A 15,431-nucleotide genomic window follows, 5' to 3' on the forward strand; every position below is an offset into this window, starting at 1 on the left:
CATATATACGACGGGCTTCTTATATATGCATGTGTGTGTGTGTGTGTGTGTGTGTGTGTGTGTTTGTGTGTCTGTGTTTGTCCCCCCCCAACATCGCTTGACAACTGATGGTGGTATGTTTATGTCTCCGTAACTTAGCAGTTCGGCAAAAGAGACCAATAAAATAAGTACTAGGCTTCCAAAGAATAAGTCCTGGGGTCGATTTGCTCGACTAAAGGCGGTGCTCCAGCATGGCCGCAGTCAAGTAAAAGAAAAAAAAGAAAAAAGTTGTAGAACTGAAATAAATAACACTAAAGTCTGGCTATTATAAACCTAACTGTTTCTTGAAATAATTTCAATTAAAATCGATATTCTTACCATACATAATGAGATAATTTGAGAATGAAACAGAGTGACTGATGTGATTGCAGAGTACTTGAAGCATAAGTTCCACTGAACTGGACATGTCACAAGGTTCACAGACAATAGGTGGACCTGTGCAGTTGCCATGTGGTATCCAAGAGATCAGGAAAGGCCCCTATGATGATGGGAAGAAGATTTGGTTAAGCAATTTGAGTTAAGATGGAAAAGAATGGCTCAATCAAGATAAAATAGGAAGTGCATTGTGACTAGCAGTGTGTAACAGCATCTGATGGCTTGGTTGATACCGTGATAAAATGAATGAAATATATGAAAGAAATAAACAATAGAATTTAAGTAAGAAAAGAATATATTGTAACTAAAAAAGAAAAAAATGGTGAACAAATGTTTTTTCCTTCTATACACTTCTGTACACTTTCTGTCTGTAAAATTTCAATCACACTTAATAGGTCAACTCAAGGCTGTAGTAAAAACACTTGTCCCTGGTTCCAAGGAGTCAGATCAAACTCAAGACAAAGTGATTGCAAAGGAAACTTTGTAATTACTCAGCCTTTAGCCCCGGGTCGACTGAAACCCTGTGAGTGGATTAGATAGATGAAAACTGAAAGAATCCAGCATGGAAAAAATGGACTCTAAGCGTTAATGAAGATGACTTTCCATTAATTCTTCGTCAAAACATTTTCTGCTATGAACTCAAAGTGGATGGAACATGTGGGAGTGGGAGACCCAGGAAGACATGGGACGAAGTACTGAAGAATGACTTCAGGAAGATGAACCTTTTAGGCAAGATGACAAAGGACTGAGATACTTGGTGCCTGGCTGTACTCAAGAAGACCCATACCCTGCAGCAGATGTGTTAAGACTGATCCTTGTGGTGGTGTAAAGCACTTGTGGCGGTGCCACATAAAAGCATCCATGTGGTGTCATGTAAAAGTGCCCATGCAACACTACATAAAAGCACCCAGTACTCTGGTGTTAGGAAGGGCATCCAGCATTAGAAACCGTGCCAAATCAGACTGGAGTCTGGTGCAGCCCCACCAGGTTGCTAGCTCTGGTCAAACCATCCATCCCATGCCAGGACGGACAACGGATGTTAAATGATGATGATGAGATATACATGCATATACATATATATATATATATGTGAGAAATAAACAAACTTATAATTGCTACATGTGGTAATCTACAGAAAATAAGGGAATTCCTGAATGCAGGAAGGCTGTGAGGATTATTTGAGCTGTCTTCACAGCCTGCCTGCATTCACGAATTCCCCTTATATTTTGTGTGTACACACACACACACACACACACACACGCATATATATATATATATAATAAAAAATGGAAAATGCACACACTTTACATAGTTCTGATATATTTTTTAATATATTTTACTATATTATAGTTTGTCGACCAGTTTCGCTTTCGCTAATCATGACACTGAAATTATTGTAATTTCATATTTTCGTAAGAAGATTTTAGTCCATGTTGTGTGTGGAGAAGTTTCTGAATGAGTGATTCAACAAACAGAAAAATCTAAGGGGAGGTAATTGGTGATTGCTAGTATTGGGGACAGGGGAGGTAATTGATCATCTTTCGGAGTGGGGATAAATATAAACAAAAACTCAAAAGCTAAAGTAGTGAAACAAATATGTACAGTGATGGGTATGTGATCATGAATCAAAATATATACTGAGATCAAAGTTGGTTGTGCATTCATATTTAGACATGTTTTGTATTTTTTGATGAACAAATTTTCTTTATTTAAATGTTCTTGTATACATATTCTTTTTGCACTGGGAAAACTGAGAAGTTTGAGAGTATATTACCTGCACATGTCTCTATGTATACACTCAAAGGAATCTCTGTATTGCGGGAACCAGATCTGTTCCTTATGAAGTGTGGTTCTCTGTCTCAGTGTCATACTTGTCTGTCCTATATAGTTATGTCCACAACTTGAGCAAGTTATAACATAAATTAGATTCTCAGAAAGATAAGCGAAGTTGGTTTTAATTGTGAACCTCACTCCTTGTTTGAACAGGAATTCCGAGCCTTCCAGGAATGTTTAAATAAAGAAAATTTGTTCATCGAAAAATACATAATATGTCTAAATATGAATACATAACCAACTTTGATCTCAGTACGTATTTTAATTCATGATTACATACCCATCACTGTATATATTTCTTCTCACTACTTTAGCTTTTGAATTTTCGTGTATATTTATCCCCTCCCCGAAAGATGAACAATTACCTCCCATGTCCCCAGTAATAACAATCACCAATTACCTCCCCTTAGATTTCTCTACTTGTTGAATCATTCATTCATAAACTTCTCCACACACAACGTGGACTAAAATTACAATAATTTCAATGTCATGATTAGCGAAAGTACAACAAGTCAACAAACACAATACACGCACACACACACACACACACATATATATATATATATATATATTTATATATTTATATATATCTATGTGTGATTGTCTCCAGTCAGTATTGATTTGTCTATGTTCCTGTGACTTAGTGGTTCAGTAAAAGTGACTGATAGAATAAATGCAAAGCTTAAAACAAATAAGTACTGGGGTCAATTGTTCAACTATAACTTTCAAGTAGTGCCTCACCATGGCCGCAGTCTAATGACTGAAACAAGTAAAAAGATTAAAAGAGAAAAAAATGGCTTTTTAAGAAATTCATAGAAGTGGCAAAATTGGTTAACTTTCTGGGTAACTCTTTTGCTCTTTGCTCTTTTGCTTATTTCAGTCATTTGACTGCAGCCATGCTGGAGCACTGCCTTTAGTCGAGCAAATCGACCCCAGGACTTATTCTTTGTAAGCCTAGTACTTATTCTATTGGTCTCTTTTATCGAACCGCTAAGTTATGGGGATGTAAACACACCAGCATCGGTTGTCAAAGCGATGTTGAGGGGACAAACACAGACACACACATATACATATATACGATGGGCTTCTTTCAGTTTCCGTCTACCAAATCCACTCACAAGGCTTTGGTCGGCCCGAGGCTATAGTAGAAGACACTTGCCCAAGGTGCCACGCAGTGGGACTGAACCCAGAACCATGTGGTTGGTAAGCATGCTACTTACCACACAGCCACTCCTGCGCTTATAATAAATTTGAAAATGTTATAATAGACATGATGACAACAGTAATATGATTACAACTCTTATTAAATTTATAGTCATTGTTTTGCATCTCTGAGTCAACTTTTATCATACAAACCATTCTGTATTTTTAGGCTGTATATGGCCATATTTTTGCTTTTAAAATGGTAGAGGGTGATTTGATTGCTTTTAAAATGGTAGAGGGTGATTTGATTGCTTTTTATAGGAGATTGAGCAATAATGTAGAAGCTCAGTCATTGGTTCATAGTCATCATTTTTACACCTGTTTTTCACTTGTAGTATAAAGTAAAAATTTTACTAATTTATCAATTTTTAAAAAGTCATTTTCAAATTTCATTGTAGGTGACCTGCAAAACTAATTTATGAAACAACAAAGAAAAAATTTCAAGTTTACATATTTATTTATTTATTTATTACAAAATGATTTATTCAAAATATATGGCAAATTCAATATTTAAAAAAAAAAAACAGTCAGCCTGCTACTGGAATTTACAATCTAGCCAACCTACCATTAAATTAAAGGAAACATGGACTGCCATAATTTTTATAAATATTTCCGATCACATTGAAATAATTGCATTTTATGGTTGGCTGCAAAAACTGCAATTTTCCCATTTTTAATGCATATTTTTATTTCCCTTCCATTCTTCTGCCCTTTTCATTGCCTAATTTTATTCTACATAATTGATGTTTTATAAATAATTGCATTTACACTTTGAGATGACAGAAGATGAAAAGTTATGATTTCCTTTGTTTTTATTTAAGCATTCTGTTGCTATGTTTCTAATGAAATGCATTGCTGATGTTTCAAATAATTTTCTAAATAATCAAGAATTTGGAGGAATTCAGAAGAATAACCAACTATTTCATCATTAACACCCTTTGGTCATGATGTTTCTGTTGAAATACATTACTAGTCTTTGAATTAATTTTGAAAATAATGAAAAATTTATCAGTATAACATTGCAATTATTATGCTGGTGTTTGGAACATAAATTAACATAAAATTTTGAATAAGTATTTTATTTTTGATCTCTATAAAACAAAATTTTGGCAATAAGAAACATTTGCACTGGTTCTATTTTACTTCTTTTTATTAAATCAACTAGTTAACAAATTAAGCAATTAACAAATTGTTTGATTAATGATTTGATCCCTCAATCAATATGTTAGTTTGTCAGAGTTTGATTGCCGCTATTTGTTATCTTATCAATGACATTGGATACAAGACAGGTCGGGAGTAACAAGGGATCATCACTGAAGAGGTTGCAAGTGATGACAACTGGACTGACAAACTAACTAATTGATTGATTGAATGATTGATTGAATGATTAATCAAGTAGATGATTAGTTTATTAGTTAATGAGTTAATCAGTTGACTAATAACATTAAAAAATGTACAACAGAATGAAAGCAAGTATTTCTTATTGATAAAATGACTCTCTCAAGAAACAATAAAGTAAAGTACAAAAATTGTTTAACCCTTTTACTGCAGAAATCAGATATATCTACTCAAAAATTTCATTACTTTAACTGTGGAAAGCAGTTTTATATACCAATTGTCTTTTGTTGAGGAATATCATGTTTTGAAACAATTTTTATTGAATTTATTGAGGCAATGTGAATTGCAGAAAATACCAATCTGTTTCTGGGTTGATAACCAAAATCAATACAGGAATAACCATGAAATTTAATTTTGCAGTTGAAGGATTAAAAAAAAAAATCATAAAGACAGATTTTCATGACCACCTCAATAAATTAATAGTTTTAAAGGTAGAGAAAGCTAGCTAACCATAAATCCTTCCATAATTTACGATCATAAAAAAAGGAAGGACATATGATAATGCAGCTCTAGATATGGAATGAGATGACTAAGTATAGCTGTTTGAAGGCTGATGATTTGACATGGCTGACTGGACACTCAATCTGTATTGGGAACAATATTTTTTGGTGTTGGAGGCAAACATAAACACACACGTGCATATGGAGAGAGAGAGAGAGAGATTACAATTTATTTATGGGACATGATTGACATAAACACTTTCCCTCTCTTCATACACATCAAGAGAAATATACTCACACACATAAAGTGAGAGAAATAAAGACAGAGGGAAGGAGAGAGAAGAAGAGAGGAAGGGAAAGAGGAGGAGGAGACCAAGAGAACGATTAAAAGGTCTGATGTCAAATAAGTCAGTGTTGATTCAGCAAAATGTCTTTGCCAAAATGCCTCATACTTCATTAGATACTCAGTAACTGAAAAAAATAGATAGGATGGTCGCAACTGAAATAACTTTTATTCATAAGTCTGATTGATCATGAATGAGCAGGAGTTAAACAACAACATTGATCAATTACATTGTCTGCTCTTGAGGAGTTGTACTTGTTGAAAGTTTGAAACATGGTATTTTTTTTAAGATGTCAAAAAACCCCAAATATGTGACTGTCGTTGTTTTAAATACATAAGGATATTACCACATGGTGATATGGGATGAAAAATGTTAAGAAAGTCATTGGTTTCATCAAGGAAAATGTTAAAAGGTGTTGGAATTAGCAAACTAATGTTTAACATTTTCCATTAGACTTTTTGACCAAACACATTCAAAGAATGAGAAGGAGATACTTAGAAGTCATTGGCCTGGTCAAAATATAACTTAGGATTATTAGAATGTAAGCATTCAAGAGCATACACAAACACACACACACACACATGCACACACACACACACACACACACACACACACACACACACACACACACACAGTGATGGCTCCGTACAAATTTTCTTGAAAACTTTATTTCCTAATGGCTTCAGGTTAGGGAACCATATCCAAATAAAGGATTTGTCCAAACTTTTGTTCCATCAGGTTTCATGTTGATCATTGATCCATAAAAGGCCAGTTGACTGCAATTTTTCTGAAAGAGAATGCATACATTAATAAAAACAGCAATAGTAATTATAACAATATCACATTAATAATATTGATTTTTAATTAGTAATAACAACATCTGAGATAACTGTTAATTCTTTTCAAAACTACTTAACAATTAAATTGATGATATTCATCATCATCATCATCATCATCAACATCGTTTAACGTCCGCTTTCCATGCTAGCATGGGTTGGACGACTTGACTGAGGACTGGTGAAACCGGATGGCAACACCAGGCTCCAATCTAAATTTGGCAGAGTTTCTACAGCTGGATGCCCTTCCTAACGCCAACCACTCAGAGAGTGTAGTAGGTGCTTTTACGTGTCACCTGCACGAAGGCCAGTCAGGCGATACTGGCAACGGCCATGCTCGAAATGGTGGCCACGCTCAATAATTGACAAGTTTCTGTCATTCTGTCGAGATGATTTTTTGGGGGACATTTACTGCAGTCTTAGGCATTCTAAACAACACATCCAAGTTATGCTGTATGTGCTTATAAATATTCCTTACAAGAATGCTTCTATTGCTAATAGCTAATCTAAACACATCCTGCCAGCTTTGGTGCTATATTATATCAGTTTTGGATGATTTTCTGACTGGAATTTGGTGTTTGGCTGTCTGTTACTGATGATCTGAAACACGGTGAAATCCTGTGATACAACAGTTCCATCTACCAGTGTCGACGAAATATTGTCAACTAATATAATCAGTGCTTTTCAGCATTTATTGTCTACATGAGAAGATTTCTCAGGATGTTTATTGCAGACTTAGGTGTTACAAACAACACACCCAATTTTGGTTGGATGTGCTAATTAATATTTGTTACAAAGGCTGCTTCTGTTGCTAATAGGTAATTTATACACAGCCTGCTAGTTTTTCACATTACTGGTTGCTGAGTTGATGCTAAATTATATTGGTTTGGATGATTTTCAGTCTGGCATTCAGTGTTGGCTGTCTTGTTGATGATCTGTAATATTGTGAAATCATGTGATACAACAGTCCCATCTACTGGTACTGACAAAATATCATCAACCAATATTACCAGTGCTTTGAAGCATTTGTCATCTACATTAGATGATTTATTGGGATGTTTACCGCATCCCAAGATGTTATAAACAACACATCCAATTTAGGCTGGATGAACTAATTAATATTTTAAAGACTTTCAATATGGCATGAGAAGTTCACTATGTTAGAATACATGTCTAACTGCATTAGGATTTTTACTGCCATACTTAGCAAGAGAATTTGTTAAACATAAAAAAAGAATAGAATTAAAAAAAAAACTAATGATGGGCTTGTGTTGATAATAAGTAAGTGTAAGTTTAAAGTGGAATTAATTTGGTTTGTCAGGAGGAAAAAGAAAAGTTTAACACTTTATCATTCAGCTATGAAGGATCTTGTCTGAAATACTAGATTTATCTTTTTTATTTTACAGCAAACAAATTTGTTACTCCATTTTGACCCACTTAAGGACATAAGAAAAATTGCTTTATATCAAAAATGCTTTTAACTCTTTCATGATATTTCTAATTAGATATACATTACCCATGTGTTTTAATTCATTTTGAAAATAATCAAGAATTTGGAAAGATTTAGTAAAATGAATAATTTTAACATTATCAAACTGGTATTTGAAATATAACGTAACAAAAGTTTTGACATAAATTTATGTTGGAAAATTTTATTTAGATACAAATAATTTGTGCCATTGAACCAGAAACAATCTCAGATGGTCTGACATAAAAAAAAAGTTGAAAAACAAAGGTGTGAAAAAAATATTTTAAAACAGGACTGGTGAAGAAAAGGAAAATTTTAGGTGTTGAAAAGAGATATAAACAGAAATGATATGAAGCAGTGAAATCAAAATCTTTAAAATTTCATTGTTGCAAAATATTTCAGCAGCAATGTAGTATGAGAGTTAAGACAAATCTTATTGTAGAGTAGAATGTTAGGGGATTAATTTGGATCATATATTGGAGTGTCAATGAACAAAATAAGTAAATTCATTCTTGAGACTTACAGTTAATCTGGACATTAACTGCAAATTTGCATATGGCACAATGACAGTGATAGGGACAAAGGAGAACAAGTTCTCCCAGAGTTACACTTCTACATAGTTGTTCAGCCTGCTAGAATTAGCAGTCAAATCTCCCTTAAATCACACCCTACCCTCTCAAAAAAAAAAAAAAAAAGACATATCGGATAATGTAGTGTCAGGTACACTTATTAGCATACCATGTTATTCTACCCATAACCATCTTAAAGATGAGATGGTTATGGGTTGAATGCTTTTGATCATAGTTTCACTGAACCAGGGCTGATTAGGGTTAAGTAATAACAACAATGACACATTAACTCTTTTGATACCATATTCCTGTTGAAATATCACTCTTTAATTCAGTTAATTTTGGAAATAATGAAGAGTTTAGAAAAGTTAAAATAACTTTGTCATTAGTAAGATGATGTTTGAAACAGAAATGAACATGAAATTTTGAAAGAAGGCTTTAATTTAGATCACTTTAAAACAGGAAGTTTGTATCAAAGGGCCAGGGACAGTCTCAGGTGGGCTGGTACTAAAAGAGTTAATTAAACGATATAAAAAAGATAACTCTCTATTTACCTGGATACTTTTAACAATGTCATGGGTGGTAGATAAAAGGTCATCAAGCTGCTTGCTCTCAACACAAATGCGTTTTTCTTCTCGAAACATATTATTTGCTTGATCATCTTTATGTAACACTGTGTAGGTGAATATTGCTCCAGAATGATCTATAGACCACTGTTTAACACTACTCCATGAGACAGAAACTGAATCTTCGTCTGAAAGTAATATGAATTAAATCTCACTGAACATAATCTGTATCCATGATAATTATTTTCCTCAATTTAAAATTATTACTGTATTTTCCAGCATACAAAGTGAACTTTTCAAACCAAAATTTACAGCCAAAAAATGTAGGTGGATTTATACCTCAAGACAACTTTGGAGGACCCAAAGTTCCCTGTGAAATGCAGTAGGATTTGGGAAGATAGTGACAATGTTTAAATGTTTACAGTACATGTTTACACTATCTGCTGCATTGACTTGTATACCAGAAAATCTGAAAACACATTTTTGATAGCACAAAAAAAATGCATAACATTAGTTTAAAATTTTGGCACAAAGACAGCAAGTTTTAGAGGAGGGGGTAAGTCAATTACATCGACCCCAGTGCTCAACAGGTACTTATTTTATTAACCCTCAAAGGATGAAAGGCAAAGTTGAACATGGCAGAATTTGAACTCAGAGTGTAAAGACATGAAATGCCACTAAGCAGTTTGTCTGACATGCTAATGATTAATTATGCATAATATTGTAAAATGAGCAATTAAACACAAAATAAATGTTTCATAGGATTTTGATAGATACAATTTGCACACCTACAAAACACCATAGAATAACAGATTAATACATTTTGTAAGTGTAAGCATTTATTTTATAATTGGTTGTAAGGCAACAACAGGTAGAAATTTAGAGTGATGGAAAAAATGCTCAATGGCATTTTTTCCAACAATTTATGTTCTGAGTTCAAATCCTGCCAAAGTCAACTTTGCCTTTCATCCTTATGGGGTCAATAAAATTAAAGTACCAGTCAAATGCTGGGGGGTTCAATTGTATAGACCCAGTACTCACTAATCACATGCCTAAATCAGAAACACTAATACACTATTTATTGATTGTAGATGAATGTATTTGATAAAAGGTCAAATTACATTCTTTCACAGCACACAAATGCATTTAATTTTGTGGATATATTACCTGATGATCTACCAATACCAGTGATGATCTGTAGATCATTGCTAGTTTTCATGGAGCTGAGCTGAGTTATTCCTCTTATTTTATATGGCATGAAATGTATTGCACTTTCTGAATGAGATGTTTCTACTTACTTTGCAAGAAGTACTGAGAAAGTGTTGAAGTGGAGCAAGATTATCTTCTACTACCACCATGGTTAAGATAATAGCATTTATTCTGCTTAAAAGCTATTGCCTGACTAGCTATAAATGTTGTTGATAATGAAAGTGTCAAACAGAGAGAGCCTCAACATGGTCACTTGAATTGTTAGAAGTAATAGCTAAATCTTCCTCACATCATACCCTTCAGTTTAAAAAATATCAGCCATCACTAGTTTTTTTGGAGTGAGCTTTATTTACTATCCTTTCATTAATAATAGTAGTTTAGTTGAGACATTTCACTTATTCTTCATGGTATAAAAATGTATTCCACCATTTGAAATAAAATCATAACCCTATGTATACAATGCTTAAAAGTAAGATGAGATGACCATAGTTGGAACTCCTTCACTGATAGGTCTACCTGATCAGGCTGACTTTAAGTTAAACGACAACAGTGAAACTGTTTCTCATTGGTGATTTTCAACAACATTATTTATACATTCTTAAACATTTTCTGAACTATTTGTCGATAAAGTGTACCACAATTTAAACATGTGTTCATTTTATAAAATGATGTCTACATTAAATGTTCAATTTATATTATTTCTATATTTAAAGTATGTCATTTTAAGTTGCCAGAGCAGATAGTAGATGTAACTCATTTCAAAACCTACTGAAATTCTCAATAGGTTAAAAAGCAAGTCAGTTTAACAAAAGCCTCTACATTTTTTTTTTTTGTATTTCTGTGACAGATCAACCTGAGTTTTTCTGCCCTTCAAAATTAAAATAATGATATAAATTCTTACCTGTTATTATGCACAAACCTTTCTGTGATAGTGTGACTTTACAGGGGTTTCCTAAATGATTCTAGAAAAGAAGTAAAGAAGAAACTAAATAAAGAATTTGGGAAATCACAACTTAAGAAACTGAATAAAGAATTCTGGGAAATATTTAAGTTCTAGTTCTTTATTAAATAACTTTATATTAATTTTGGGAAAGACTTTCTTTCCTTCTCTACTGTCCTATCATCCTATTTGCATTACTTTTGCTGCCAAAGGCACCCCTTCTATATGTATCACATCAAATTTCTCTCTCATTATAAACAACTATCTCTCTGTTTGCCTTCCTCTGATATCTTGTCTACAACCTTTAATTACATTCCTTGACAAATTCTCTGTTCTTTCAACTCAACCAACTCAGAAGCTGAAAGGATATTCTGCATATCTTAAAAACACATCACAAAATTATGGATTTTCTGGCATACAAGTTGACATAGTATATCAAGTAAACATTTAGTATAAGCATTCAAACATCACCACTATCTTTCCAAATCCTGCTGCATTTCATAAAGAACTTTTGTCCCTCAAAATTATCTTGGTGTATAAATCAACCTTCCATTTTGGGATGTAAATTTTGGTCTGAAAAATTTGACTTGTGTGCCAGAAAATATACTAACTTTTTCTTTAACAAAACAGTTCAGTTTTCCTAAGTTCATCTTTTTAAATCACAATAACATGCATTCATATATCATATGCATTTATTTCATAGTAATATGCATTCATCAAAATTAATGAAAAAAAAAAAAAACTCTTGCAAATATATCATGAAGCTTACATTATATTTAGTAGTTCTAAACAGCGAGGTCCATTAATCTCAAATCTTAGAAAATTATGATGAAACCAAAATTGATGTAAAAGAGTAGCATTCATCCCTCCCAGCTATACCAAATACTAGACCTAAAAGATGTTAGAAATAACAATGAGTTACCGTGAAAACAGAAGACTGCTTGGACAGAAAACAGTTATCTATGACAACGATATTATAACCAGCAAGGCGTTGACAAAGTCTCACAAAAGCTGATTTAGAACAATTCAAACTGGATAACTCTGAAAATAGAAGCAAAAAGAAATGTGTTCAGAATGTTATATAGTATAAGTATACAGCAGTGTATGGAGTGGAATGAAAACATCATGTATTGTCTGTGAAAGGTTTGTGAGTAGTGTGGTGGTTGAGTATAGACTGAACTGATATTGTGATCTGTGGAGAAGAGTGTGTGGGTTAGTGATATCAAAGATGAGGGTTTCTAAAATATTTTATGGAGTGCATAGAAGACAAATTGGTTTTGGGGATCTTACTCCACTTGGGCTTTTACTGGGCTTTAGAAATGTGATGAAAATATTATCAGTTTCCAGATTCTCATATTTGAGAGTATCAAAGCAAACAACTGATGTTGGTGAGTGCAGAAATTCCTTTAAGCCTAACGTATTTCAAGTGAATACCTCTGATTTCATTGAGATCCTGAAACTTCTAAACTTTAGAAATTTTCTACTGTTTTTTCTAGTATCTGATAGAAGGAAGAAATCTCAGCTAAGATCTTGGTGTAAGATGCATATTATGTGTTTTGTATTCCTGTTTTTTTTTCTTCGTGTGATTTCTTTTTTTGCTGGCTGATTATTTACAAAAATGTTTTATAAAGATGTTTTCTTCTTCTTGAAGTGTTGTTATGTTATTCGAAGTTGTTATAGCAACAGAAGGTGTGGATAGTATTGCAGCAGGTGCTGCTATAGCAACTACACATATATAACATTGACAAAACTGCATCCCAAAGTTTAGGGTTCCTCTAAGGGGCCACAAAATACTTCAGCACCGACATACTTCAGTACTGACAGTATACAAAACTCCAGTAAAATTGACATTCAAGAACTGCTCACACATCTAAGATAGTGGTAGTACTATTACCGCTCCTCACCATCACCACACCAAAAGGAAAACTATTTGCTTCACCAAGGTTCACTCACCAGCATGCTACAATCACTGCATCACTTTAAGAGGGTATAATGAATATACAGACATTGTTTCTTTGACAAACAAACAAGCAAGCATGTATAGAGAGAGAAACACTTAAATGAACTTACCATCTAGAGCAATCTGTTCCTCAATACTTGCAGTTAAGTGACCTGAAAAACAGTGAAATATTTATACCAGTTGTGACAGAGAGAATATATATATATATATATATATATATATATATATATATATATATATATATATATATATCTATATATATATATATATACATATATATATATAGTGGGGGGAAATAAATATTCGTACATGTCAAAATTCTTTATTCATTTAATTTCTAATGAAGGCTCTCAACACTTAAGATTTTGGTGACCCCATATATATATAATCCAAAATATAAACAGTAAGAAACCATACAATATTGGTTGGCGTTAGGAAGAGCATCCAGCTGTAGAAACTCTGCCAAATCAGATCGGAGCCTGGTGTAGCCATCTGGTTCACCAGTCCTCAGTCAAATCGTCCAACCCATGCTAGCATGGAAAGCAGACGTTAAACGATGATGATGATGATGATGATGATGATGAAACAAAGCTAACAGTAAAATGATAAACAATGTTTATTTTTGTATACCTTCACTTTATTTATATTTGAAAAGTTTTCTTCTACATTTTTTAATTGCAAAGTCTTTGATTGGATTCTTACTATGACACCATAAATACTTTGAAATTATATTTCTGATCATATAAACCACTTCAAATATTATTTTAGCAAATTTGAAATAATTTCTTTTGTGTTGCAAGCCATTTACCATTCCTGTGGCGCTTCCACTTCCCTTGATGCTTTAAGCACATGCTTATTTTGCTTAATGGTTAATCCAACACTGATCCAACTCTAGAAACTATGCCAAATGAAACATCTGAGTAAGACTTGTTCCTCTGGCTTGTTGGTGTCTGTTAAAATGTCCAACCTATCCAGCATGGAAAGCCAACCCAAAATGATGATGAAGACGATATTAAGTTCCATGCTTCCTGAAATTCCCCAGCACTACTCCAGCTGTACCTTTTCCATGTTTATGGCTTTTCTATGTTTATGGCTTTTCTATGTTTATGGCTTTTCTATGTTTATGGCTTTTCTATGTTTATGGCTCTTTTAATGTTCACTTTTCTGTCTTTCTGTATTTTATTCTATATACTGAGCAAGCACTTTTGGCTATCATTACTTTCTTCCTTATTTCTGCTTTCTGTCCCCTCTTTACCCTTCTTCCATGACTATTAGTATATCTGAATACTGTAAATAATAAACTCAGTCAATCAATATGTGTGTGTGTGTGAGAGAGAGAGAGAGAGAGAGAGAGCATCATCATCATTTTTAACATCCACTTTTCCATGCTTACATGAGTCAAACAGAATTTGAGGTAGACTTTCAATGGCCTGATTCTCTTTCCATTTCTAAACAAGGTAATATTTTTCTGTGACCAGACATGTTTTTCTGGCATGTTTTCACAAAATGTTGGAAATGAGTGACACTGCTTGTGTGACAGTGACAATCATTTACAATTATCATGCAATGTCAAGACAAGGATATACACACACAGACACACACACACATACAGATACATACACATGTAATGGGCTTCTTTCAGTTTCTATCTATTAAATTCATGAAACTGTTGGCAATTTTCTATGCTTGAGAAGACATATCAAGCTTAGTAAAATCATAGTTGTGGCCAGTGACAGATTAAAGGCACCCATGCTGGTAACACATTAAAGGCATCCGGTACTTTAAGGAGTGGTTGGCATTCAGAAGAGCATCCACCTGTAGAAACTGAGCCAAAACAGACTAGAGCCTGGTGCAGCTCTACAGTTTACCAGTTCCAGTCAAACTGTCTAACCTGAGTCAGCATAGAGAAGGGATGTTAAATGATGAGGATGAAGACAAGGCTTCGGTCAGCCCGGGACTACAGTAGAAGATACACACCCAAGGTGCCACACAGTGGAACTGAAACCATAACCATGTGGTTGGGAAGCAAACCACACAACTATGCCTGTGCCTTATATATCGTCATCATCATCATCATCGTTTAACGTCCGCCTTCCATGCTAGCATGGGTTGGACGATTTGACTGAGGACTGGTGAACCAGATGGCTACACCAAGCTCCAATCTGATTTGGCAGAGTTTCTACAGCTGGATGCCCTTCCCAACGCCAACCACTCCAAGAGTGTAGTGGGTGCTTTTATATATATATATATA

The 15,431-nt window shown here is 33.8% G+C and overlaps 1 protein-coding gene across 3 annotated transcripts in view; it reads right to left on the reverse strand.

Moving 5' to 3' along the window:
- Nucleotides 1-3,888: 3,888 nt before the first annotated feature.
- Nucleotides 3,889-15,431, reverse strand: part of LOC106880541 (uncharacterized) — a 31,064-nt gene continuing 19,521 nt past the window's right edge. For all 3 annotated transcript variants that reach the window (XM_052976803.1, XM_014930527.2, XM_052976801.1), the window contains 5 exons: nucleotides 13,291-13,332; nucleotides 12,143-12,261; nucleotides 11,182-11,242; nucleotides 9,060-9,259; nucleotides 3,889-6,419 (listed from right to left, as the gene is read on the reverse strand). In XM_052976803.1, the coding sequence (XP_052832763.1) occupies nucleotides 6,315-6,419; nucleotides 9,060-9,259; nucleotides 11,182-11,242; nucleotides 12,143-12,261; nucleotides 13,291-13,332 (527 nt within the window). In that variant the 3' untranslated portion in view covers nucleotides 3,889-6,314. The remainder of the gene's footprint in view (nucleotides 6,420-9,059; nucleotides 9,260-11,181; nucleotides 11,243-12,142; nucleotides 12,262-13,290; nucleotides 13,333-15,431) is intronic.

The sequence above is a fragment of the Octopus bimaculoides genome, chromosome 2, assembly GCF_001194135.2.
Source record: "Octopus bimaculoides isolate UCB-OBI-ISO-001 chromosome 2, ASM119413v2, whole genome shotgun sequence".
Taxonomy (NCBI): Eukaryota; Metazoa; Mollusca; class Cephalopoda; order Octopoda; family Octopodidae; genus Octopus; species Octopus bimaculoides.